The 26,956-nt window shown below is 41.6% G+C and overlaps 1 protein-coding gene across 1 annotated transcript; it reads right to left on the reverse strand.

The window, feature by feature from the left end:
• Positions 1-2,601: 2,601 nt before the first annotated feature.
• LOC111228725 (SITS-binding protein-like) lies at positions 2,602-23,515 on the reverse strand. Its single transcript, XM_022754741.1, has 10 exons — positions 23,045-23,515; positions 21,236-21,407; positions 10,787-10,994; positions 10,409-10,559; positions 7,434-7,631; positions 6,419-6,687; positions 6,138-6,274; positions 5,069-5,190; positions 2,979-3,158; positions 2,602-2,775 (listed from the first exon to the last, which is right to left on the reverse strand). The coding sequence occupies exons 1-10, from the start codon at positions 23,513-23,515 to the stop codon at positions 2,602-2,604; spliced, it is 2,082 nt and encodes a 693-aa protein (XP_022610462.1).
• Between the last annotated feature and the right edge of the window lie 3,441 nt (positions 23,516-26,956).

The following is a 26,956-nucleotide window of genomic DNA, read 5'->3' on the forward strand; positions in this document are numbered from 1 at the left end:
GGGTGGTCTCCGCCCTGCTGCCTTCCTGCTGCCTTCCTGCTGCTAATATATAAAATAAAATCCTCATGAAATAAGCATGAACTCAATGACTTGAGGAAGTGAAGTAAGAAAATGTAAACTTTATTGCAACTTTGTCATTCTAAGTTCTCTGATTTACAGAAGAGAAAAACACTTGTAATGGCACAGTCATCGTAATATGTACATTGCTGATACTGCAATAATCCAGACACTTGCGCTGTCCAGATTTAAGAGTGGCATATTAATTAAGGCACATGGCAGCATGTTCGCTCAGTCTGTAGAGGGAAGGAATAACACATCAAAGCTTTTCCTGCAACTTATACAAGAACATACCACAGCATTCCATAAAAGCATTAGAACGGGAACTAGAAAAGCTCCTCACACGAAAGGGCTCGGTTGGGAAATCACAGTTTGTCCATTGTACATTCAGCTCTAGGAGAGATTAAGACGTTGATGTGTTCACAACATACTGCGTTGTACTAAGACATTTGGTGATTTTGATAAGCTTCAGTAGACCTGAGTGTTGGAGTTGATACAGTAAACTTGTTAGATCAAAGTTACACAGTCAGTTTAGTGATAAAGCATTCACTAAATGATAAGGTTCCAGAGTCTGAATCATCACTGCTGGCCAGTTAAGATCGTCTTGTGAAGAACAAATCAATACAGAAAAGCACTGCCAAAGAGCACTGTCAACTAACTGTACACAGAGCAATGTATCATGGTGCAAAGGTTGTTCAATTTCTCCATGGGCCGATTCTGAATATAATCACGAAAGAAAATCAGTTATCTCATTTACATCTTCTTCATCTTGCTTAGATCATTTAGTTAGGGTTCACACCGAGTGAAAAGTTCTCTTACATAAATAATGCGACTGAACTAAAACAAGCCATAGAAGTAAATGTAATTGCAAGGACAGTCCAAAGAGTATGAAGGTTCATATGAGGGCAGCAATGTAATTACTCATCAAGGTTTATGTCAAGTGGCCACTGCACCTCTGGGACATTAAACATCAGGTAATGGTTTCAACAATTCACGGTAAATCAAAGATGGCTGCAACAGACATTTCTTACATATGAGAGCATTACATATTGATGTATTTTGGGGTCTTTCCCCCATGTTGTCCTACTAGAGGGAGAGTTCAGCATTTTGGAAATATGCTGATTCGCTATTTTTGCAGAGAGTTCAATGAGAAGTTTGATACCACTGTCATATATGCCTGTTAAGCAGTACGTCTATAGACAGGCGACAGCTATCTTAGCTTAGCATAAATTAGCACATAAAACCACCACCATTGTTTTTTAACTTTGGTTTTTGTACAGATTAAATAAAGCAGATATAAGGTTAGTGGGCCTCGGAGGTTGTTAGATTTGGACCAGGCCGACTGTTTCCCCTTTTTCCAGTCTTTACATTAAGCTAAGCTAGCTTCGTATTCACTGTACAGACACGGAGGTGTTATCGGTCTTCTCATCTTACTCTCTGCAAGACAGCGAATAAATCTATTTTCCAAAGTGTCAAACTATTTATTTACAATATCCTTTCCACTTCTGTGGTGTTGTCACCAAGGCTTTCTTTAGCATTTAATTTGGCACTCATTAAAGAGCATATCAACACAACATCAGACAGAGTTAGTTACAAAAAAAAAAAAATGAGCAGCTCACTTAAAAGCCCTTACTACAGCAGGTTAGTAAGTAGGTTAAATCTAATCTAAATTCAAATATAGTCAGAGTTACAATGACAGTGGCTTGGCCTCAAGTTCATGCGGCCTACAGTACTAAAGGACATTCAGATGTGTCCAACAGAGTGGTATGTTGATTTTTAATTGAAGTTTAAGTATTCTAAGTATAAGTGCTAAGGGGTGATAAGGTTGTTGTGTCCGATGACTCTGCAAAGCAGTGAAAAACCGTAACTTGAGGTACATTCATAAAACATCAGCCGTTCGGCCTGATAAGTTCAAGTAAAGGCCTTTCCGATGAGTGAGCAAGACATACGGTACCACGGTGCATCGGTTTTTGTACCAAGGTCTCTGTGAGCTACTTTCATCCCAATAAGCGTTTTCCCTTGAAAAAGCCCTTTCAAACATCGTCCTTTGTCTTTCTTTATCTTCATTTGGTCTTCTTGAGAGATTCAGATTCTTTTTAAGCAAACAAGGCGCTTGCTTTGTTCCTCCTTATCAAGAGAGCCAGCAGCAACTAAAAACTTAAAGACTGTAGAAATGCAGTATGTAAACACACAGATTTCTCTGGAAGTTACATACACACACACACACACACAAAAAAAGGCAGAAAAAAAGTCCAGAAACAAATCAGCCGAGAGGTAAAACCAATTAACATCTTTAAAAAAGGAAGAAAAAATTGTCACAAAGGAAAAAAAAATACAAATAATTTTGAACTGTAAAGTGCAAGTATAAAAAAAAATCTTTCTATGTATCATCTCAGGACAGAGTCTTGAGACAGGGTCAATGGTCTTTAGTGGAAAAGTGCAAGTTGAGAACAGCACAAGTATTTAAAAAAAAAGAAAAAAAAAGAATTTGATTCAGAACAGTAACAGGATAAGTCAGGTGACTCAGTGGATCATTGACATGACTCAGCTTCTCTGTAAGAAAACGGCCACCTCCTCCAAGGGCACAGGGTAGTCCTGTAGGAACGTCCCCCCATCGAACACCTGAGCGTTCTGGCTGTCCTGCCACTGGAAGCCCCCGTCAGGCAAATAAATATCCCTTTGCACTGCCCCCTTCTCCACCACCGGTGCCACCAGGACCTGGAAACAGGCAACAACAACAACAACACACATATCAGTTCGGTAAAACAAACTCAGATGTCAGAGAGATTGTACACTTAATTAGCAAGACATCAGGTTACAGCCAGGAAGAGGGGGGTGGATCATACGCCGTCATATGCCAAGTACATCGGACGCTGACAGAGGGAACTCAATCCCCTCCCACCAGGACGTCATTAAGTCACCTTGTCTCCGATGAGGAACTGGTCATCGATGGTGAAGGTCATGGGGTCACTGGGACTGAGCCACCACATCGGCCTGTAGATGGGGTTTCCCGTCATCAGCCACTCTTCCGCATACTTCTCTATCAGCGGGACTACATCCCTCTGGTGCTTTGCTATGTAGGTCTGAGTTAGGTTCAGCACCTATAGAGATAAGACATAAACATAATGAGGATTACAGAAGAAATATTAGGAGGGTACTAATCCATTTGTATAACAAAGGTTGGTTCATGTCTATGGAAGCTAATTCTCTGCTTTGTTGAGGAGCTGTAGCTGCTGGAGCTTTTACTAAAATCCAGACATGTATATTTTAGAGCAACATAGAAACTGAAACCAATGAGAAAAAAAGCCCTTTCCTAACTAAATCAGCTGCCACAAGGATTTCAGGACAAGAAAAATATTGACAGTGAGGTCTGCAAAAGACATTTGTGCCATCTCTGCACCCAGACGCACAGACAGAGCTTCTGAGCAGTTCATTGTTGACTTGAAGTGAATTTAACACTGTCCAAGTCTTTGTCCTGTCTCCCTCTGGCCACGCTACTTCAGCATTCCTGGAAGGGTCACATCCTTTTCAGTGTCCCATGACAAAAACAAAACTTGACCGCATCTATAAAAAATGTATTTTTATGGGTTGGGATTGAGAACATTTGTAGGAATGAGCTTGAAGTCACAGGCTGGCTTTGAGTGGATCATTCTCTAATTGAGAAGCCAGGCATGCGTGTGGGTTTGAGGTTTTTATTGCTGTTTGATTCCAGTGCAGTCGCACTGCTGTGACCTATCTATGACTGACTGAAGCCTCATATTCTGGAAATAGAGGTGTGGCACATTTAAACTAAGGCAAAACGCCCATAAAACAATAGTCATTTATCGCATGCCGTCAACTCTCCTCCAAAATGTCTTCTCAGTCTCACTTCATCTGAGTTTATAAGTTGAAGGCCATGCAAGAGACCAAAGTGGAAAATATTGCTGCTGTCAAACGTTTAGCTGTCCAAAAGACCTATTTTTATCTTTGTCTCACAGCAGCACAAGTCACAACCAATATATTTTGCTGTCTCAGTCCTCTCCTAGTGGAAAAAAAAGCATTTGATCACTCCCACTCTGTCACACTTGTCAATTACTCATGGAAATCTTAATTGCCACAATAAAGTATTTTTCCAAGACTTGTCCTCAAATTCATTATCATTCCTGCTGAAGCGGCTCTCGAGAGCGAGCCGTAAATCTAGAGGAGGGATTGTAATTCAGAACAGATGGACGCTTAACCACAGGTGATGTTGGGAGGGGGCCAAACAATCGCTCCTATTGAGGGAGGAAGGGAAGGGCAGCGGAGGGGAAAAATAGCCCTCGCTGGCTCGAGAAGCATCAAGTGCTTTGCTGTGCAGGAACCCGAGCTGTGGTAGCACACTGTCAAACGTATCGGTATCTGTCACCTGACTCTCTGAGACCGTAGGCATTGTTTTCCTGCCACGCACGATGAGCGATACATTCCTGATCTCCAGCGGCGAGGGACAGGGTTTAGTCCTGCCTCTCCTGCTGGGGGGGCAGAGCCGGGCCTGAGTTTTGACAGGCCAGGTTTCTGCAGACCTCACGCTCCTTCGGCTCACTGACATGGTGGGAACTTCTCGGCACTGACCCGCAGAGCCGAGGAGAGGCCGCTGGGTCAATAAACTCTTTCTCTCCTGCCTTTTTTCATAAGTAATCTTAACTGCTGTGCGAGAGGGAAGGATAATCTCCCGCTCCCTTTTAGAACATCTAATTGGCAGCATTCACACATCACTTCACTTGATCTCTCCACTGTAAAGCTTCACAAGTGAAAATCTTATTATCAAGTCTGGAGAAGAATGTGAACCTGCTATGTTATCGCTATTGTAATTACATCTAATGTGGATGGCGCAGATGTCGTGACAAACACCTCAGCCTGGTGGTGCAGGTTCAAGCGTGTTAAAGTGGATTAAAAAAAGAGTTAAAAAAAAAAAAGGGGGTTAAAGTTTGTTTTTGTAGCTGTATGAGCTGCTCTGACTGGTTTGTGATATGTTTTTTTGTTTTAGGTTGTATACCCGGTCCTCTCCGCAGACCCAGGGCGGTGTGTGGAAGCTGATAACAGGGAGAAAAGCTGCGATTTCCAACCAACGGATGAACAACTCCTCATCTGTGACCAGGTCTCCAGACAGAGAGCCACCTGTGGGGAGAGACAGATGGGCAGAAAATATTATGATATATTGGACTGTTGCTCTTCCTCTAGCTATAAGAAAAAAAAAAAAAAAAAAAAAAAATGTCCAGGAGGAAAACAGGTTGTGTGAGCTGTGAGAGAAGTCGGGGAGATGGAAAGTGAGTCCCATTTTCTTTTGCTCTGTACTTACTACGATGTTTTTAGAGTAATAATTTTACATGAAATGGCTAATTAAAATAGAGAAATATTATTTATCTTTAATAACTTTAAATATTATTTAAAGTGTGTTTAACTTTGCCTCAAAGGCCTAGGAAAGAGGACAAACTAGATTATTAGTATTTATTCTGATTCCTTCATTAAAAATACACAGTATATACTTTATTTTGTCAGTGATTTATAGATGTTTTTATCTAACAGGTTTTCTTTATTGTTCTTCTCTTTGTTGTATTGAAAAAATGTAAATGCATTCTGGTTCTGGCTTTGATTAATTAATAGTGTTTTGTTATCTTTTGTGGGCTGAAATTACATGATGCAATAATAAAAACGTAATAAATCCATTCATTTATACGCTGATACAAGAAAATTGTGATTTAAGAAAATGCGAATGCTCCCGGTACAATTCTCACACCTACCAACAGTGATGGATATACGAGGACAGAACTAATAGTCAGTCTCAAGTCAGTCTGAGTGCAATTATACCAGGCCATCTATTCTGTGTATAAAACTGACAGCTCCCTCTTTTCCCCACTTCAAAGTAAATAGTTCTCTCACAGACATCAGCTGTCTGTCTGGCTGAGGTCCGCCTTCACAGGAATTTGGAATATTGCAGGAAAACACTTCAATGTTTTTGCCAAGAAATAGAAAATCAGATGTGTTCTTTGTCTGTTTTTGTTTTAGTTTTCACATAAGAGAAAAATATTAAAATGAGAGAAGTGACCCATAAGCTGTGGTATTACCTACTGCATCAGGAATGAGGAAGTTGTATCCCAGCAGGCTATGGTGCAGCAGGGAGGGAATGATGCCCTTCAGGCCCATCGGGCTCCAGTCGGACTGCAAGGGGGTCATCCTCACAAACAGTGGCTTGTGGCTCGACCTGAGATGCAAATAAAACCAGAATAAGGATAAGCGCGCTTTAAAATGAAAAGCAGATTGAAGGTGTAAAAAAAAAAAAAAATCAGTCTCCACAGATTACCACTGGGGAGAAATGCCAGTTGATAAAGATGCATGAGAGCATTACCGTGTCCCTGCTGTCATGATGGTAGAGTCTCCTATCCTCGTGGCCAGGTCAGCCAGCAGGCTGATGTACTTGTCTCCACCCAGAGCCTGTGGTGGCCGCAGGGCCTGCTCCTCAAACACATTTCCCTCGCCCCCCTCCAGCAAGATGTACTCCATCCCCAAATGGGCCTGCAGGGATCCCACTCTGTCCAGGAACCAGCTCACTGCTCCTGGGTTGGTGATGTTCAGCTTTACACAGAACTTTCCTCGCCACTGACTCATCACAGGGACCTGAGGGAGAGAAGTAACTAGATTTTAATAGGAGTTTGTTTGACCTTACTATCATTTTCTTTGTTGGTAGTTAAATGATTCTTTTTTTTTTTGTCATTTTATAAACTCACAAAATACAAACAGACAAAACAAAACAAAAGTTACATGATACTAATATTAAACCAATCCTAACCCTAACCCTCAAACAATATGTACTGTTTATAGGCTTGACCTTCGGTTGCACTCTGTTAATACAGCACTCACAGAGAAAACAAAACAAATCAAATCTATAACAGCCACAGCAGCAGCAGAACAAATACTGAAGTAAAACAAAACAAAGTTAAATGATTCTTTACAACATCACCTCTCCTATTGCAGTGATAGATCATCTGGATTAGGCCACTTTCACACTGCTCTGCCTTTATAAAACTACAAGCAGGATAGAGAGTGTCCCCTCTGTGTCTGGTTTCTTATCTATACAGAGACAAATATTATATAATACAGTGTGTTCTCATAGGTTTTGGAAAGTTAAAATGTTTCAGACATGGAATATATTTCCTGTGAATGGACCAATCCAAATGTAAGGGAAGTGGAGTTTCTTACTTTACAGGAAGGTGACTCTTTACCACAACAGCAACAACAACAACAACAAAAACAACAACCAGAATGAAATCAAAGAAACCTCAGGTGAAAGTAAAACTGTTGAGTGGGGTGAACGCAGCTTTAGTGTTTTACAGGATGATGAATACACTCTAGTCGAGTCTCACCAGCTGTCCCTGGGGGGCTGAGGGGAGACTGAGCCAGTAGGCCTCGGTGCCGTCCATGAGGGAGGTGTGGAACTGCGTGGTGTCCACGCCCAGGAAAGGGGATAGGGTGATGGAAATGTTAAGAAGCTTGACAAGTGGGAGGTCCCTGGTCAGTCTCTTGGACATCCCCCTTTTCCTGATGTTGAGGTAATCATGGTCCTGCAGAAAAACACAGAGATACACTCTGATAAAACCTCTTAATGTGCTATATACTCTGGTAAGGTCAACACTGTACAGCCTGATGAAGCCTAATAGAAGCATCATTTAGCAATAATCAAATCAATAACTGCCTACATTATTATCTAAATAATTCACATTTAACAATATGATGCACTAATGGAAGAATTCAAATGTTTATAAACTGGTGTGCAGTTGCTCCATATCGACTGTGTTGATTTCTTCATGTGGGCACATTGTAGCTCTGACAATATGACCTCTGTCAGAACCATGTAACATATGTTATAATCCTTTGGTATTTACATGTGTAAGTCAAACACAGATTTCAGATTACATAACTGTGGAACAAAACCTCTTAAGAATACAGAAGTTGACCCCTGAAGCTGCGGTGGGAAGAAAGGGTAGATTAGCACATATTATGTAATTTCTTAGAACATGTTTTTTTCTTCTCACTGTTCATTTTGTTCTGTTTTTTTTCTTTTCTTGAATTTGAATGTGACATCCAAATAATTGTCAAAAAACTATCAACTGACACAAAGAAAACAAAAACTTGGCCCAGCGTCTTTTTTTTTTTTACCTACATTATCGTGTCTCAGTCATAACTTCAGAAACATGGCAAACTTATTAATAACCCCAAATTTTCCAATGCTAGCAAGTCATTCCAAACTAATATGGAAACTGGAAAAGAAAGGTCATAGTGTGACTGATAATTTATGAATACTTGTAAAAACTGGAGTGGAATGGAGTTTTTTTTATTTTTTTATAGAGGATCATTGTTGCCAGTCACACTTCTGCAGAGCCTTACACTTAATGGACAACTTGAACTCCCATAAGTTTCCACGCAGCACTGTACACTTGGCTGATTCTTTATGGCAAGTTACTGAGGGGAGCTGGGTGACGCAGAGCCAACAACACTGGTGTTTAATGTCTTTGATGCACCACACAACTTGAGATTGTGAGTAGGAGAAACTCTTGTTCACCAAATGGCATCCATCAGCTGACGTGTGCTATTCCTCCCATGCCCCCCCCCCTTGTCCGTCCTTTTCACACCGACTGAACTGGTGGGAACATACTGTAAGCACTGTGAATGTATACAGTGAGATGCCCGAGCTTGACCTCTCTGATGGACTGATCATGGGAAACCCCTCTGCCTCCTCTTCTTGTTCAGGTCAGATCACAGCATCACGCCGGTGTCAGCATCACCTGCTCGAGTTAGTCTTGGCTGAGATCCCTTTCAATCTCAACACACCCAATTCTTCGCCATCCAACAGTTACCACACTCAGAGAAACCTGAGATCTGTTAGGAGAGGCCCTGTTTGTCTTCTCTCAGCTATATTTGTTTTGTAATGGAATATCACCAGGTATTGACTGAGATCCACTTGACTGCGGTCCTTTTGATTTTGTTTTTGCGGGCAGTCTTCAATAACATTAGAGGGAAGTGACTGGGCCACTGTGACGCAATGGTAGAAAGCTATCCAGCATGGCAGAGAATAGAAGAATCTCACCTGCAGAAAACTAAACACACCAGGCATGGACCAAATCATAGGCTCAGGTTTAGAATATACCTGAAAACGTATTAGATGAGCATGATATATCACATTTAGAGGCTTCAAGAGACCATTCAAAATGTCCCTGCAGGTAGTGTGGTCTGCACTTAACAGACCCTAAACCATGTTTCTTTCTCTACATTTGTGACAATTCAGTGAACCTGTCTTCCCTCCTTCGTTACCCACCTGTCTCCAGCGCTCTGGAGATCCACTTAAGAAAACTCTTTCATCTCATTCCCTGACCAGTGAATTATGAATGAACCCTCGCCAGCCTCACATCCCAGCTGGGCTGAAAAGGAGGATTATAAGAGTCTACAGCGACGCAGTGCAAGAACTGGCCAAAGGTAGGGAGGGTGAACGAATCAAACATGCGTAACAGACGGTTACTGTGCCGCAAGTGAATGTTCAATCAGCAGCACCAACTAGGATGCAGAGGTAGAAAGTGAAACAGTGGTAAGTTTGCAGAGTGTGAACTTATGCAAGCGTTTCTTGGGGACAGACAACGTTAATGGGCTACATGAGTCAGAATCACTGTGCAAGAGAACAAATATTCAAATTGCAGACACAAAACTTTGGTCTTAATTTCCTATTGTCTCAATGACCCTGTTACTGTGAGCAATGGAGTCCTATAGAAGCAAGAGCCGTTTTGGTTATTTCGCAGATGAGAAAGGTATGCATTTATGTTTTTGTCCTTTCTTTTCTCGTTGGTTTGAAGTCGGTGGGGCTCAGTTGGAAAAACAGGTGATGTCGTAAATCTCCGTGCAGCGATCAGCAATGTTCAGCAACATTTGAATCAAAATTTGACAAAAGCTGGTTGGTTTTTTAAACTCTGAAATAATAATAATTGATGATTTTTATGCACTTTGAACTTTGAATATATAGAAAGAATAATTCCTGGTACTGAAACAGGCAGTTGGAGTTGGGTATAACCTAAGGAGGAAACAAAGAAAAGTGTATCGCAATGGGAGCAACAGTTGGTTTGGACAGCTGGAAACACATTGTTCACAAATCTGTGGTGGGGTCCCTTCATTCTTTATTTCCTTTTTAATCTTGATAGATCAACAGATACAGCTACAATCTTATAACTGGAGTGAAGTTTTTTCAGTTACTTGAATGTCTTCACTGGTCTTCACTCTAATGTTTGTCACTGAAACTAAGACTCTTCAGCTCTGCGTTGTTCAGGTAGGTTCGACTTTAAAAAGGAAAACGTACCATATCAGAGAGGAGGGTGGTGGAATGTTCGTTGAGGCTGATGACTCCCTCCCCCAGCTGGTGTCTCCTCAGACGATTAGAGAAGGTCCTCAGCTCCCTCTCCACCTTCGGGCCCGAATCCACGTTGGTAAGCAGCTTCCAGAACGGCAGCCTGTAAAACGCACAGAGGGATCATACAGGACGGGCTGCACTGAGGAACCTGGATGAGTTTTAGTTTATGACTCCCCAAACACCCACAAACTTTCAGTCAGTGCTCACAGATGTATCACTACTTAACTTTGCTGGTATTATGACAACCCCAGAATCCCCCTTTTCTGGCAAAGAAATGTGGCCAGGAAAACTCACATCCCCTCTAATCTTAATCTAAACTGAACTAACCACAGCGCTTTCATGTTGGGCAGCCGCCTGCTGGGCTGGGAGAGTTGTCGCATGGCTTCCTGGTGAGCGGCTTTCACGTTGTGGGCCACACACACAGTGTACTGTAGAGGGAGACGCTCCATGCTGGGCAGTGACTGCAGGCAGAACTGCTGTCTGCTGTCCAAGCCGAGCTGCAGGGGGATATCAGGAGATACAAGAACTGCAACACCTGCGTGGTAGGAAGGAGACAGGAGAGGACGCGTCAGATGAGTTCAGCGCAAACAGATATAAGCTGGGCCTTGGTGTAAAGCAGGAGAAACTAGTGCGAGACAGTCCATCGCAGATTCCTCTTATATGACACAGTGCGCAAGTGATACTGAGACTGGCATGAGTGTGACAGATGGAGTGTTGTGGGAGGTAGAGGGAAGGCTGTGTCAGCTGATATCGCTCCACTCGGATGTGAGAAAAACACTCCTTAGAATGAGATATAGCAGTATGCGGCTGGATGGGTTTACCCTGAGACTGCTGGCAATTTCCAAGTAGGTATGCTTACACTGTACACCAAGGAGAGAAGGGTTGAGTAGCTGGGACATACAGTGGAAGTTACATTTGATTATGAAGATGAATATTTGTTTCCATTCATTTTTTTTTCTTTTTCTGGATTTGCTCCAGAAGATTAAAGAAAGCCCGCCTCTGATGTGCCTGTGTCCTATTCCGTCTCCCTCTCACTCTGTGATCAGGCCGGCAAGGGAACAAAACCAAGAAGAAGACACTTGTGATTAATTAAGTTTCACTAAATAACTTTGGAGAAACCTCCAGAAAACTGACTCTCCGCGTTTCAGTGGCCGTGTGAAATGATAAGATTATGGGAAGCAGATAATTGTGTCCGCAGATGTAGCTGCCCTGCAAGGAATGCCTCTTACCTCTCATGTTACCCCAACCCCCTACCCTCACCGCTTCTCACCCGTCCTGACTCCCGTCTTCTCCCTCCCAACTTTATCTACCTCTCCTCTCCTCTCCTCTCCTCTCCTCTCCTCTCCTCTCCTCTCCTCTCCTCTCCTCTCCTCTCCTCTCCTCTCCTCTCCTCTCCTCTCCTCTCCTCTCCTCTCCTCTCCTCTCCTCTCCTCTCCTCTCCTCTCCTCTCCTCTCCTCTCTGTTGTGGGTCCCATCTTTGTCCCATCTCAGATCAGCAGAACCCAGCCAGTGATCAATCTGAGCCTGCAGCCCTGTCTCTAACTGAGGCCCCTCGCTTGAGTTTTTTTGCACAATCTGCTCAAAGCAGCCAAACTGGGATTTGGGATTTGGAGCTGATCAATGAACAGAGTAGGGTTCAAGACCTGCTTCCAAAGCAAGCAGACAGTCTGAGAACCCTGAGCTGAGAGCTTGGCTCACTCCAGTCACCATCTCTAGTTTCAATGGGCTTACTGTTCTCATGCAGGCAGGGACCAGGAGCAGGCAGGATACTCATGTACCAGTTTATAATCAGATTAATAGTTTCAGAGATCAGTATTCAAGTACTGCATAAAGCCTAGTGAAGAGCCTTCAACCTCAGGGTATTTCTCACGTGTTTGCAACGGATAATGTCAAAGAGATACTGGTAACACCTCAGCTGCCTCTCACATGGTATTAGGTCACATCCAACTGCTTGTTACAGGTTCATAAATGGCTCATAATTTGCTAGAAAACGCTGTCGTATGTCTCAACTGCAAGTGGTTCAAATTAAATTTTAATAAGCAAAAGGCATTATGAAACTGTGCATGTCAATACTGTGCATATACAGCGGAGTACAAAGTGGAGCAGTGGAGAAAATGTTATAGCTTTATGGAAGGATGGAAGTGGAATGCAGGCAGTGGAAATAGAGGCGACCAGAGTACACCAGACACCGAGCAGCCTTATAGAATGATGTGCAGATACAGCAGCCTGCAAACAGTGTGTTTCATGAAAGTGTACACGCGGGGTGGAAAGTGGAGTTTAAGTTTGCGAGCGTGCCTTCTTGAGTGATATTTAATCTTTATGGGAAATGACACTGCAGGGCCCCGAGGAAATGGGACAGTCTGGTCAAAAACAGCCGTATATCTTTTATTCCATCTTTGACTAAACATGTAGATGTGAATGTTAAATATACTAAATCCTGTCTTAGGTGTTTATAATTTGCAGCTCCACTCAAATTACTCTGCATGTACCACTGTAGGTTTCAGAACGAGGGAACTCCTGATCAAAACTGAACTTCTAACCCTGGTTATATAAGTGCAGTGCTTTTACGACAGAGACACGTATCTTTGACTGAAAAGTATCTCTGGATGCATACTGTATACCAGACAGGAGCAGGAATCAATAAGTGTTATTTAAAGAAAGTGAAGCAGGTTTGAGTTACAGCCAAGGTGGGGAGCCCAGGAGTTAAAGGGGAAGTGAGGGGGGACCCTATTTTTAGAACAATTCCTTAAACACTTCAAGCTTCCCCCGAAATATTTTCCACTAGCTCTCAAAAGTGAAATTACATGCCTGACCGACCGCATCCGCTCACCTTCAAAAAGCAGCAGATATGCAAAGGTAAAAAAAAAAAATGAATGAAAGTTTACTGGGCAGATTTGAATGATTAGACACACACATGCTTCGGTTTTACAGCTGTTGCACGAACACACAAATCAGCCAACCATCGGATCGCCTCTTCACACACATGTTCTCACACACGTTCACACACTCTTTTTCTCTAATGGGAAACTGTGGACTTCCAAGAAAAACAGAGCTGGACTTATAGGACCATAAAGCTCGGGCACTTCCTCTTGCTCAGTCTGAGCTGAATGTTTGGAGGTGGTATAGCGGAGGTGACCCCCGTGCACCTTTCTGAAGGGTCAGGAGGGTTTTAACGTGGCGTCTCAGCCCTCAGATAGCGGCTGGTCTGGAGGAAAACACTGCCGCCTGACTCCCTGCTGCTGCGGACCAGACGGGCTGCACTCTTTTACCTGTCATATTTATACTGTTATTTATGACACCTGCACACGCTTACAGGCCTGATGGAGGTTATAAAAATGTGCATTGAAATGTTAACTGTGTGTGTGCGTGCGATTGTGCGTGTGTGTGTGTGTGTATGTGTGTATGTGTTCAGGCATGTATTTCCTTAACAATGGAAACTTAGTTTCTGTGCCCAACCTCAAGAAATTGATGGCCACAAAACTGGGATCTTGCCATGGTAGTAAATTTCCAATCCCACTTATTGAAAAAATAATGAAACACTAAAGAGACTTTCTCTGCTCTGCTCCTATCATCAGTCAGTTTTATTGTTTCAAGTGTGAGACGCTGCGTTCTTTACAAATATCACAAGTAAAAATGTGTCTTTCTGACTATCAGTAGATCAGAGGAGAAGTATTTATTATTTCTTTTGCTTGATCCTTTTCTCTTGATTTTTCTGTCTCAGCTGGTGAAGTTAGCTGTTAGCTGTTAACTGTTAAAGTAGTTCAGCGCTGATTTTGGTTTAATTCGTGTTAATTTCAAAAGGTAGCTCAGTATTCAAGAAAGAAAAAGAAAAAACAGGACCTAACAAGCACAGACTGATTACGTCTTGTGTTTACAGACAAGGTTGTGAACACGCTGATACTGTACATACTGTAATTACATTAGTGGACAGAAGCTGTTGTATCAGTCCTTCATTTAAATAGACTCTCTCTACTGTCTCGTGCTTGATGTCCTCGGTGGAACATATTAGGTAGGAGATTGACTGCGGAAAATTTTGTCAGATGATGTTACATACAGTAGCCCTGTCATACAGGAGATGACAGCTTGCTTTTAACAAAGCTTCAGCTGGCTAAGTGAGTCATTCTGAAAGTGTTTTACCTCTTAGTTGTCCGGGAGAGTCGAGGTTTCGGGGCAGGTGCCCAAGGACCTCCTGGTCACCCACTGGGTAATGGGGACAGCTTGTTTTCTTTCTAAACGCAAGCTGAATATTTGGAGCATTTATTTCTCTGTATGTATGAGTTAAGAAATAGAATGTGTAAGAAATGAACAACCAGAAGCTACAACATTAAAAGAACAACAAGCTATTGTCTGTTACTGTAAGTAAAAGCTAAAACAGCTTCTTTTCTGTGAATGTTTTCTACACAGATTGTTGTGTAACAATCTAATTTTGACTATTATTTTTTTTCTTTTTTCTTTTGTGTTTATCTTGCTTTCTCCTCTGTTGATCACAATGAAGCAATGTATGCAACAAAGAAAATGTGTTTTTAGCATATTCTCATTCTTGTCATCATAAAGCTCTGTTGTGTCAAATAAAGCTGATTAAGTATTGTTATCTGTCAGAAAAAAAAAAAATCCAAAGTCATGACAGTTACATAACTTTTATCCCTATCTGTGTGTTGTGCTTGGCCAGTTCGCTCCAAGAGACCAACAACAAATGGGCAGGAGCAGTGAAGTATCATTTCTTTGGATCCCACACGGAAAGATTGAGTCAGAGATAGAAATAAAGAAAAAGGAGTGGATGATAGGGAGGGGAAGGAGAGAAAAAATTATGCTCAAATGAACGGTGGAGAGACAATGGAACTGAAGAGAGAGAAAATGAAGCAATAAACATATATGGACACATATATAGAGTACCTGTGCATGTGTGTATAGGAGGTGTTCTAATAACTTAAGGTCCTGTGAGTCTTGCAGAAATTATATCTGATTCTAATCTTTCATACTCACTTTCCAAGGGCCGGGGGGGGGGGGGGGGGGGGGGCGGCGGATTAATGAAGAGACAGTAGAAGTAAATTTCTTTTATTGGATCCAGACTGCAAGAGAGTGAGGTGATGTCAAAGTTATTGCTATCACACTCTCACTGAAAAGAAAAAGGATCTCTCCAAGCCCTTATTTGTAATGTGACGAGTTGGGGAAGCTTTGGTGAGAGTTATCCGTCTGATGTAGGCGCACAGTATCTGTATGTAGACGATGACAGATGGAGCATGACTAATGTGCATATTAAAAAAAATGAAAAAGAATGAAAAAGCAAATGGAGAAAATGATATTTAAGGGTAAAAAAAAAAAAAAGCTGGTAAATAAGCCCCTCATTAAGTTGTCAATATACTAAATAAGATGAAACATAATCTAATATATGCATTCAAATGAATAAAATCATCCATGTGTGTGGGTGGATAAATTAAATATATACAATCAAATTCTATGTTCTTCTCAGTAAACTCATTGTATTTGGTTATTTTGCTAACAAATGTCAAATTGTAGATTTTTAATTCTAATTGAAAAAAAAGCTCACATTTCTATTCAGTAAAGGCAACAATGTTCTGATTCCCATATTGACAATTTGTTATTATTATCCATTATTATCATTATTATATATTATTTTCCACGTGCTGTCATGACGACAAAGATATAGCTAAATATTAGTATGGCGTGGTATAACATTTCATTAACCATCAATTAATGAAGGTTTTGAATGTGAAATAGCACATAAACTTTAGCACAGCTGTATTACAAATACTTTAGTGCAAAATAAAATACTTTGCCTGAGCCAAATTGTATCCATTCAAGGATTTAAGCTTTGGTACTATAGCTATAAAAATCAATGCCTAAAGCTTAATAAAAAAATGTCATTATAAGGCTACTAAAAAACAAGGTCTTACTTTTCTTTTTTGTAGTTTAGTCTCATAAATTGTGAATCTAAATGGATGAATAATAAATAAATAAAATCCTTTGCAGCTGTGATTTGCGAGCAGTGTAATGAGTAGTAACAGTAGGAAAGTAGAAACCTTAGAGCAATAATGATGGCATTTATGTGAATTAACAAAGTTAAGCATTGGTCCATTGTTAGTTCATTTCATTTATGATTTTAGGACAGGGTACAGAGACAATCCCTGTCAGTTACCACTATGTCCCTGCAGTATTGTCTCAGACAGCACATGATTCCTGTCATGTGATTTCACCACATGTAGTAATTCTTTTCCAAATTATATGTATCTACATGTCGACAGTTTATCCAACACTATTTCTGCTCACATTTGCTGAATACAACACCATATAAAATTCTATCCTCGGGATCTGAGGTTGAATAAATGTAGGAATAAGCCCTTAAAGCTTTGGGACAGAGTCCCTTCTTATATTCTTAATGCAGGATGTGGCTTCAGTGATATATAATCTGTCCTGAGTAGCCCAGTTGTTTTTGTATGGATAAAGACAGGTGGGGCTATGACAAGTTCCTCCAGTTGGCAACACTCTCAAATGTCACTCTACTGCATGGTTACATATATCCTCTCTCCTGTCTCTCTGCTTTACTTCTCCACCTCTCCTTCACTTTGCTACTCTTTGTGATTTGTTTCTTGATTATGTTTAATATCAGCTGTTATTGTATAGTATGTAATCTTTTGTTTGCTGTGTTGCTTTATGTTTCAGTCCATCTGTCTTGCTCTTTGACCGTCCCCAGGAGTCCTCTTAGGTTAGTAACATCAGTCACAGCTCCATATTCCCCACCACATTTATAATATGCCCCTATGACTAACTAGAGTCAGTGAAGACAGGTCCCATGCACACACCACGCCTCACATGTACAAGAGAAAATATCACTGACAATCATGGGGTTTGTACAGCTGTGAAACCTAATGTTACATTAAAACTGAAATAAATTTGTTTCCCCATAAGCAGATTCAGGGAAAAGGGCTCTGATGAAGACTTTACGTCAGATATCAGATTTGTCAGTCCATTAATTATGACTAAAATTCACCAAAATGATCAAGACATGTGGTGACTCTTTTACTTTTTTATTACCACTGAAGTGGTGCTTTCCCTCAATCTGTTTTGGGGAAAACAAATAATGTCGTAGTTCTTTTTTCACCCAAGAGAAGTGCATCAGCTTTCTCTTATGAACTCATGACTCATGAGAGTAAAACTGTGAGTTTAGTGGGAGTATCGCAAAAATGTCCCAATTAGTGCAAAGCACAGTCACTGCAATGTGCTCAAGCAGCTTTTCTTAACAGGAAAATGATATTGACTGAGCGGTATAGAGCGGCACATGCTAATTTACAGTGAATATCTTAAAGGTCCGATATTTTATACTTTTTTTTTTTTTGTCCGTTGTTTTATTTAAAGTTTTGTTATTCATAAGAGGATATATTTGTGGTTTTAAGTACCAAAAACCATCTCAGTGTAGTTTTACATCTCCTCTCTCAGGCTTCTCCCTGGAGCTCTTTTAACAACAGGTTATAGCAGATTTCAGGTAAACACTCAGAGAAACCAAATCCTGCAAGGCTGGACGGGTGGGTCCTGGTGCGGTGACTGCTTTGTTGTGACATCACAAATTTACATTAGTTCCAACAGCTCATTGTAAGGCAAAGTTTCAGAATACAGGCTGTGTGCATTTCCCTGTGGACTGAGCACTTTGATACTTTCACAGTATTAATATAGAACCTCGACCTGCTTTATAATAAAAAAAAGACATGGAAGTCTCATTTTATAGAATATGGGACCTTTAAAAGTCCCATATTGTATACAAGGTCCCATACAATACATGTCCCATATTATATAGGTAGAATTGACTTTAGTTGATATATTGAACACCCAGTCGATATCTTTTCTGAGTAATTTTACTTAGAACATAACAATTAATACAAAAATGTGGTTCTAAATTATACTGAGTCTACATTAGAAAAACAAATGTATCGTATGTTGCCTTTATTTTACATTCTGTATGTGATTTTTGGAGCTGCATTCAATTAGATTTGCTCAGTTTCCATTCAAAAATAATAACACTTCGCTGCCAAAACTAGGAACAAATCAATAATCTGATTAAGCCTTCACATGGCTGCATAAACTCACAATTTCCCATAATGGTCTTGTTTACTATCCACACATAACTGTGGATTTTTTTTTCTCCATAAAAGCTGCCATAATTGTTTCCTGTCCCAACATTATCAACCACAACGGTAACACAATTACATGTCAACCACATCACACCGTTCGTCTCAGATGCAGTCATATCAATTTAAATATGATTTTTCAGGTACCACTTTTGTCAGAGCCGTTGGAAAGAAGAAGATGGCAAACGCAGCGGCATAAGCATAATAATAAACTATAACCGACCAGTCTGATGTGCAACATGAACACAGATGCTTGTTTTGTTATTTTGCAGGAGCCTGGTGCTGCTTGTACAAGATTTCCTCCATGATTTATTCAGTGGACCTGATGAGCGTAATTGCAATGTGCATTATGCAAAGAAGAGACTGCAGATGGAACACAGACCTACTCCTGCACTGAGGGGACAGGTCAACTGAGGGGAAGGTCCTCATACAGCAAACTGTTGTCCATGCCAGTAAGAACCAAAGAGAAGTTGTTACACTGCCATACTGGCATTATTGCTATAATTAGGTTCCAACTGTATTCAAGTCCAGATGTGTTTGCTAAGCTCTCTGTCAGTGGTCTGACATGTCAAGACCTACTTAAGCATAGCAGGTGATATATATGTTAGTATGGGGAGTCTCGCTACACAGACACAGAGAGAATGGTCAAACGCGTGAGCATTCGCTTCTGGTTGTGTTCTGTGGGACAGAAGACTTGAGCACATAGTGATCTGATGATATGTTAAACATAGTACTCCTGACAAGTTTCTCAAATTTTATTGGACTGGCTGCTTGAGCATTGTTAGTTAGCATTGTTCTCAGATCTTCATCTTAAGTCACAAGCCATTTGCATGAAGGAAGGGAAGGGGGGGACAATGCACATCTGCCCTGTCCAACTCCATCTAAATCATTTTTCAATAATAATTTCCAGTGATCCTCCTGATCCTAACCCTCACTCTCAATAGGAAAGTAGCCTAGTACAATTTTCAATTAATCTTCAGTTGTGGAAAATGATTCTCTCCGAGGGCAAATGTGCACATTTAGCAAACGTTAGAGCCAAACAAAAACATCCTTGAACTTTAAAGCAAGATATCATGTTAAATATACCTTTAATGCTCCAATAGGCATCATTGTCATTGCTGAGCATCAGTTTGCTATGTTTGGGGCTATGTACAGTATGTGTCTGCGAGTGGTTACTTGGCAACATTCAAACAGTTGTTCTCATTGGGATCTCATCTCATCTGTGAGTCTGTGAGTGGTGTGTGTGTGTGTGTGTGTGTGTGTGTGTGTGTGTGTGTGTGTGTGTGTGTGTGTGTATGTGTGTGTATTTCTCTGTGCAAAGCTTAACAAAGAAACAAAGGGTTACGAGGTCCTGATAATTGTCCTCTCACAAGGTGGAAAATGGATTTCAGTCATGTGACTCTCTTGTTAAGTCTGCCACTGTGTTACGTAAGATCCCACAATGTGTTGATACTTGTGTGTGTGTTTGTGTGTGTGTGTGTGTGTGTGGGCATGCATGTGTGCGTTTGTTTCTGTCAGTGTGTGTATGAATGTGTGCTACTGCTAACAATCAGTGAGGTCAAATTAGATGATTGTTTGTGTCACCTCATTGGTTGATGACATGTCCTCCACTGCGACCTGTTAGCACTTTAATGTTGCAGCTACTCACACATAAATACTCACACACACATGATTCCTCAACTCACTGACAAACTCCTTCAGTATATGTCTATTTCGCAACTTCTTGCAGTTCTGCTTGTGTTGTTTATCTGATTATAACAACAACATTATATTCACATCGAAATCTTTCAAGAACAGATTGGTTAGTTTGAGCGGCAGCTCACTGAGCAAGCTCCGCACAAAGCCGGCTCGAGAGGCCAGAGTCCCTGAGGTTAATGCGATACCAGCTACCACACAAACACACACACACACACCACAAACGTTCCTCATCAGTCACATTAACCATTCACATCCGCCAGTGGTCCCTGCCTCCCCTCTTTGCCCCCAGGATAAAATCTAACACCCCCAAAATAACCCGGTGCGTTATAAGAGTCAGCAGGGCCCTGATCCAACCTGCCCTTTTAATAGAAACAAAAGGCAATTACCCCGGTATCCCTAAGAGTTAATTTAAGATGCTAAAGGTGGTTTGCGGCCCTTTGTAGTCTAATCTCTGAATTAATAAACTGAGATGCCGCAGACAGTATTGTGTTACACTCTATTCGTGGGCCAGCCGTCCCATCCAGTCCGTGGTTTGTGTTTTGGAGATGCCAGTTCTGGAGGTTGTCGGACCATTTTTCTCAGCTCAAACACAAACAAACATGTCAATGAGTGATGGGTAGCGTGGGCATGTGGAAGGGGAGTGTGGGGTAAGAAAACACAACAACATCCACAGGGGTTCCCTCATGCTCTGGGATTCACGCCACACATCGTATACCCGCTGATGTGGGGTCAGATTTCGCAAAGCCCTTGTGCTAACCCCCGCACCGGTGGCAAGTGTGGAAAAACTCTTGACCCTGTGTCATTTCAAAGACTTGAAAAGGTCTCTCTCATTGTAGCAGACCTACGTTTAAGGGAGTACTGTGGCTCCACTTCTTTCCTTTACTAAAAGTAAACCCTCAGCTGATACAAATGATTAACCCCAGCCATGACCTCTGACCTGACGAGCCCAGGAAGTAGCGTTCCAGGGCAGAGCCGAAGCCGGAGGGATTGTCCTTCAGATCACTGACGACGAAGGGCTGCATGGTGGCATTCTGATCGTTGATCGGCCATGTCTGACCCTGGACACTGGCTCCGCCGTACCAGGACACATTGGTCATGGAGAAGCAGTCCTACACACACACACACACACACACACACACACACACACATACACACACACACACACACACACACACACACACACACACACACACACACATACATGTGCAATCACACACAAAAACATAAACAGCATGCATGAGAAATACACATAAGGAAAGGACAGAGGTAGAAAAAGGTTGACATTCATGAAGACTGGAACAGCAAATGAATGATGCTGAGGTGACGTCACTGGAAAAAGGAAATATACAAAAAATAGTAAATAAAAAAAAAAGAGTAGCAGAATTGAGAATTAATAGAGCCACATTAGACAGCAGAGAATGCAGGTTTCATTTGGTTTGCATGTTCATTTTCGACACCCTCAAACACACTGCTAACATTTGAGTGAATATTTGAAACAGTTTATAAGAAATGTAAACTTTATTTGTGAGTGGGTATAAGGTGTATTTGACTTTAATTCAAATTCTTCCAATGCTGCCACATTATGCAGTTGATGTCCTGGAGTATGGATGAGTCTAATCTTTGACATTCAGACTGAGTTGCTGTTACTTTAGTGCAGAAATCCAGGGCACAGGGTTGTTAAGCTGTGTGATGGCTGGTACATGAGACTCTCAGACAGCATCGCACGCAGAGGGGATTGAGTGACAAGAGTGTTTTCTAAGAGAAAGCTTGTCCTCATAGCGTCTTTAGGCGCATTAAATGCATGTCAGCAAATCCGGCCTCTGTTAAAGAGTTTCAAAACAGGTGCCAATGGGTCACCTGAGAGGCAGGGTTTTGGAAATCAGAAAAAAAAATAAAGGCGACTTCAGTTTGGAAAGATTTTCTGTGAGAAGTCGCGCCACATGACAGGGAGTTATGGCGAGGAATGTTCCAGTGGGGACAGATTAACCTCCCCAAACATCCCAATAGTTAAATGCCTTTGATAATTAAGCTGGAGGAAGGGGAGGAGGAGGAGGAGGGAGTACAGTAAGTACTGTGCATGTAAAAATGCACAACAACTGTGACGAAGCAGATTTAACACTAAATTTATTCCGCCTAGTGCAGTTAAATCAAGGACTAAAAAGGGAAAGTTAATTCAGTGCACGAGTCATTTAGACGTTATTATTGTGTATTGTTTCATACAATACAATAATGGGTGGCTAAAGTTGAAGAAACTGAATTTCAAAACAACAAATCCAACAAAATACAATCACCAAAATAAAATATAAAAATCTGTATATTTAAAAAAAAAAAAATCAAAATCACATATTTAATTTCCAATTGACAAAAGAGCACACGAGTCGTTTTTAATGCAGTATCTTGTGCTTTAACATTTTCATAAACGGGTGGTCATTGAAATCCAGTAAATTGAGGTATATCACCAAAATAAAACAAACGTTTGATCTATGAGATGAGATATTGTGTTTGCAATTTTAAAAAGTGAACAGGGGTCTGCAGAATGAAAACTTTTGTCAAAATATATGTTTAATATTATGCAGCAATATGCACAATCACACGCATATAAACTCTGAGTAAACTGAATATGGAAATATGTGAAATGGTGTTTTGTGTTTGCACGTTGCATTTTGCATTTTGCGTAAAAATGATCCTGGCTGTGTTCTAGTGAGGTGCGGACTCGCTCTTGAGTGCACGCTGGGAGAGAACCTACCTTCAGCTCCACATGACAGTGCACCGGTGCCCAAGTCATACTGTAGCACTCCGTCTCCGTCTCCTCATTCACCTCCAGCGAGATCTTCACCTCGGCCACCGAGTCCCACGTATAGCAGAACTCTGTCTTATTCAGCCAGCACAGGTTCCTCACGAAGGGAACCTCGATGTCGGGGTTCCCCACGTTCCCGACATCTATCTCCACATAGGTCTTGTCCTCCGTCAGGGTCTGTATCACCAGCGAGTGGGTTCTTCTCTCCCATATCAGTCCGCTAAAAGTCCCCCTGAGGATCCAGTTCTTGTTGGGCTGGTCCACCACTTGCCAGTATATGATCCCGATGGTCATTACGAAGAAGACGGCCACCCCGAGACAGGCGATAGCTCCTTTCCAGGTCTCGTTCATCTCCTTCAATCCCGTGTCCCATGTTACCTCTGGGATGGGGCTAGGGTTCCTATTTCGAGCGTGGGGCATGTTGTTTTTGAGATCAGCAAAGAATCAAACACAAAAACTGCTGCAGAAATCTCTGTGCGTCAAAAATCTCTGTTGCTTCATCATGTCATGGTGTTTTCAGTGAGGCTACAGGGTAAACCAGCCTACTGTTTTTTATCTTTACACCGTTTACACTGCTGGGGTTTTTTTGCGCAACTGTGCCAGCAACAGAGACCTGTCATGTGAAGAAAGCTTTGAGGAAAAAAAAAATCCCAGCGGGAAAATAAAACAGTATGAATGAATAATTGACTTACCACATACTGCTGCTGTTTTAAAAGAGTTGGAATTGTAAATTGCATTGATTGCAGTGAGCTCGTGAGCAGCCCCAAGCCGGGTTTGGCAGCAATGCCTACGAATAGCTCCTAAGACGCTGTCTTGCTTGCCCTGCACTTTCTGACGTAACGCTGTTTCTTCAGAGGAAAGGTAGAGAGAGGGAAATGGGGGATCAGGAAGGTTTGGCAGAGTCTTGGAGCTGCCCGCCGGGGCGAGGAGGCCACGGACAGCCTGAAAGGGAGGGACCCCCCCATGCGTGCTAGCAAACTCTCCGTGCGCTCTCCGTGCGTAAAGAGTGTGGAGACTTGTCATCTGGTGGTTTGGTAGACGGCGAGGGGCGTCAATTGAGCATGGCAGGGTCGGGAGACTTGCCATGCCTCATCCACATGTGATCTTCTGGTGCTCAGCGTCTTAATAGAAAGCAAAGAGTGATGTCTTAAACTGATCTCAAAACAACAAATCCAAAGGCGCCAGCAGTCGAGTGTCTCAGACTTAGTTTAGTTGACTGATAGGCTCATTAATCAAACTGACCAAGAGGTTAACAATACATTTTCAGTAAGTCATAATTATTCTATTTGTCCTTTGAATGAGAATAAATTAGTTGGGTTTGAAGATTTGGTCTGGATTCAGGGACTTTGTATTACATAAAGGTTAAAACGGTTTGTTTTGAGAGTCTTGCTCAGCTTACAAAATGAGTCGATCATTCTGTCCTCCAGCAAAAAAAACAACTTTTTTGTCATATTTGTCATTAAATTAATCACCTTTTAATTGATTAATTACTAAATTACTTTTTGTCCATTACAACCTCAAATTGACAATGTATTCTATGTTGCAAACTCATTTTAAGTTCTGTTGAGAATCCTTGATTAGAACATTAAATCTACATGTCAAACCAAACCAAATCTTAGTTCCTTATAGAGGTTTTACAAGTTATAAGACAGCAGCATGTGAATGGAGTGAATGACACATAACACAAGACTTGATCAGTCAGTACGCTCCAAAAATAGTTTCTTATTCATGTTTTCTTCTGTGTCCTTTCCTTGGACCTCTATCCGTCTCACTTTCTTGCAGCCTGTTTTGTTATCCACCTTTTACTAATATAGTAGCAACGACGGTTCTGTCTTTGTTGTCAGGATAAATATTTATTGCAGTGTAATCACAATTTTAGGAGCTTCCATTATGCAGTGAAACTATGGTTTGTTTTTAGGCTTGAATAAAACACTGCATAAGAGACAGACTGGCCTTGATATGCAGCACTAGTTTAGCCAAATGGCTAACCTGCATACAGTGTCCAAATATTTATGACTGTCAGAGATTTTTCCTTGGCTTGTGTGATGCTTGTACAGTTTATTATTAGTTTTATTGACACATTTTGGGCATGTAATTGCTTGTGCTTGAGGAGAATCACATACAGCAAAAAACTAAATATGAAGCAATAAAATAATGTGTGATGAATTTAGTATGTGTCGTGATATATCAAAATACCTTGTACTATAGATTGCGTGAAATCGAACGTGCTGTGTGGCTCATGTGGTGTGCAGAAGACATTTGAGGGCAGGAATGTTGTTTATGAGTGCTTCAAGGCTAGCGGGTGGTGTTGTGATTGGTTGAAGGTGGCATTCGTTGGCATTTGGACTGTCAACAACCATTGTCTGAGTCGTAATGTCAACATATTATAGCTGGGCTACTGTTTGACTTGCACTCTTTGCCCGTGAATGTGCATGCTGAGTCAATATACATGCACATGGCTATACAACGCAAAACCAGTGCTCAACTCTTTGCTCTCACAGAAGCATATCCTTTGTCATAACTTTCTGAAACCTAAACTGTGCACTGATCGTCTTGACTCATTTTTATTTAGTGTCACTATCCATTCATTTCAACACAGTTCTTACTGTAACATGGTCATGGCTCTATTGGTATCCAACAACAACTTTATCGGACCCAAAAATAAGACAAGAGGAATCATAGCATGAACAATGTTGTTATGTTTGTAGGTTAAGGTCTTCCGCTGTGCTGTGCACAAGATATCCCAAGACTGTCGGCTGACATACCTTGAAGATCAGTTGCCCCCCGTCCCTGTTTATGCATGTCAGCCCTCCCCCGATCCATCACATAGCTCTGGCAGGGGCAGAGACACTGGATAAGGCTGTGGGAACCTGTGTGAGCACTCTACCTAATCACCCCACTCCAACTGCAGTCGATTTCAAAATCTCTGTAAATCAGCGCATTAGAATGAGAGAGATGTTCTTACTTTGTTTCTAGCAGCAAACAACATGAGCTTCTATTCACACACCAGCTAGGCTGAGTGTGAAAGACAATGAAGCTCCGCAGTGTGTCAGTTGTTGTCATGTGTTGGTCTAAGCTTTGCACAGTAAGAAATGTGCATGGGTTCTCAGAATCTGTGGTGACATATTTACACAGCCTTTCGCCTCAAAAGGTTTCAAATCCTGCATTTTGTAAGTGCATGTGTGTGCATGGATAAGTGTATGCATGTTTGTGTGTGCATGCTTGCATTCGGAACCCTGAAATTCAAGTTCAACATGGGCCTTGTGGCAGCCGGGCTCCTGGGTCAGAGGTCACGCTTATGACATCAACGGAACATCTAGGGGGGAGGGTCTAAATTTACACACCATCCAGATTGCCCCCGACTGCATCCCTTGCAGCTATTAATATCCAGAGGAGTGCTGAGTGGCATGCACCCGCTCCCTCCGAGAGTGTGAACATGGGACATGAAAAAACAGAGGAATCTGACCTGAACTGGCCACTACCTCTGACCACTCATTTAGTGTTGATGGCAAAGTGGCAGAGGTTTAATTAGGTGTGGGGTGGAGGGGCTAATGGTTTATGTTTTGTGTGTCAAGTGGACTTACTACTGCATTCAGGCTGGAGAAAAAATCACAGTTGCAATTATTGAAAACTTCTCATAATTAATTTGGCACCACCTGTCAAATTTTCTGACAAGGCCAAGAGTCTGCAGTCATGCTAGCAGCTCTGCGATGCTGTACTTGAGCACAGTGTACTAAAGTCACCATGCTAACATTCTTGTAATGACGATGCTAACATGCTGATGCTTTACCGTGACTGCCATCTTAGTTTAGCGTATTAGCATGCTAACATTTAGTAAATGGTAAAACAGTAAAATTTTCA

Source organism: Seriola dumerili, unplaced genomic scaffold (genome assembly GCF_002260705.1).
Source record: "Seriola dumerili isolate Sdu_G_001 unplaced genomic scaffold, Sdu_1.0 BDQW01000219.1, whole genome shotgun sequence".
NCBI classification, from domain to species: domain Eukaryota; kingdom Metazoa; phylum Chordata; class Actinopteri; order Carangiformes; family Carangidae; genus Seriola; species Seriola dumerili.

Excerpts from the sequence above, each read along its gene's own strand:
- LOC111228725 (XM_022754741.1), bottom strand. The coding sequence starts at position 23,515 with ATGCCCCACGCTCGAAATAGGAACCCTAGCCCCATCCCAGAGGTAACA. Across the intron at positions 3,159-5,068 it reads GGGTCTGCGGAGAGGACCGG|GTGCTGAACCTAACTCAGAC; the intron begins GTATACAACCTA and ends TTATCTCTATAG. Across the intron at positions 2,776-2,978 it reads AGTTCCTCATCGGAGACAAG|GTCCTGGTGGCACCGGTGGT; the intron begins GTGACTTAATGA and ends GCCTGTTTCCAG.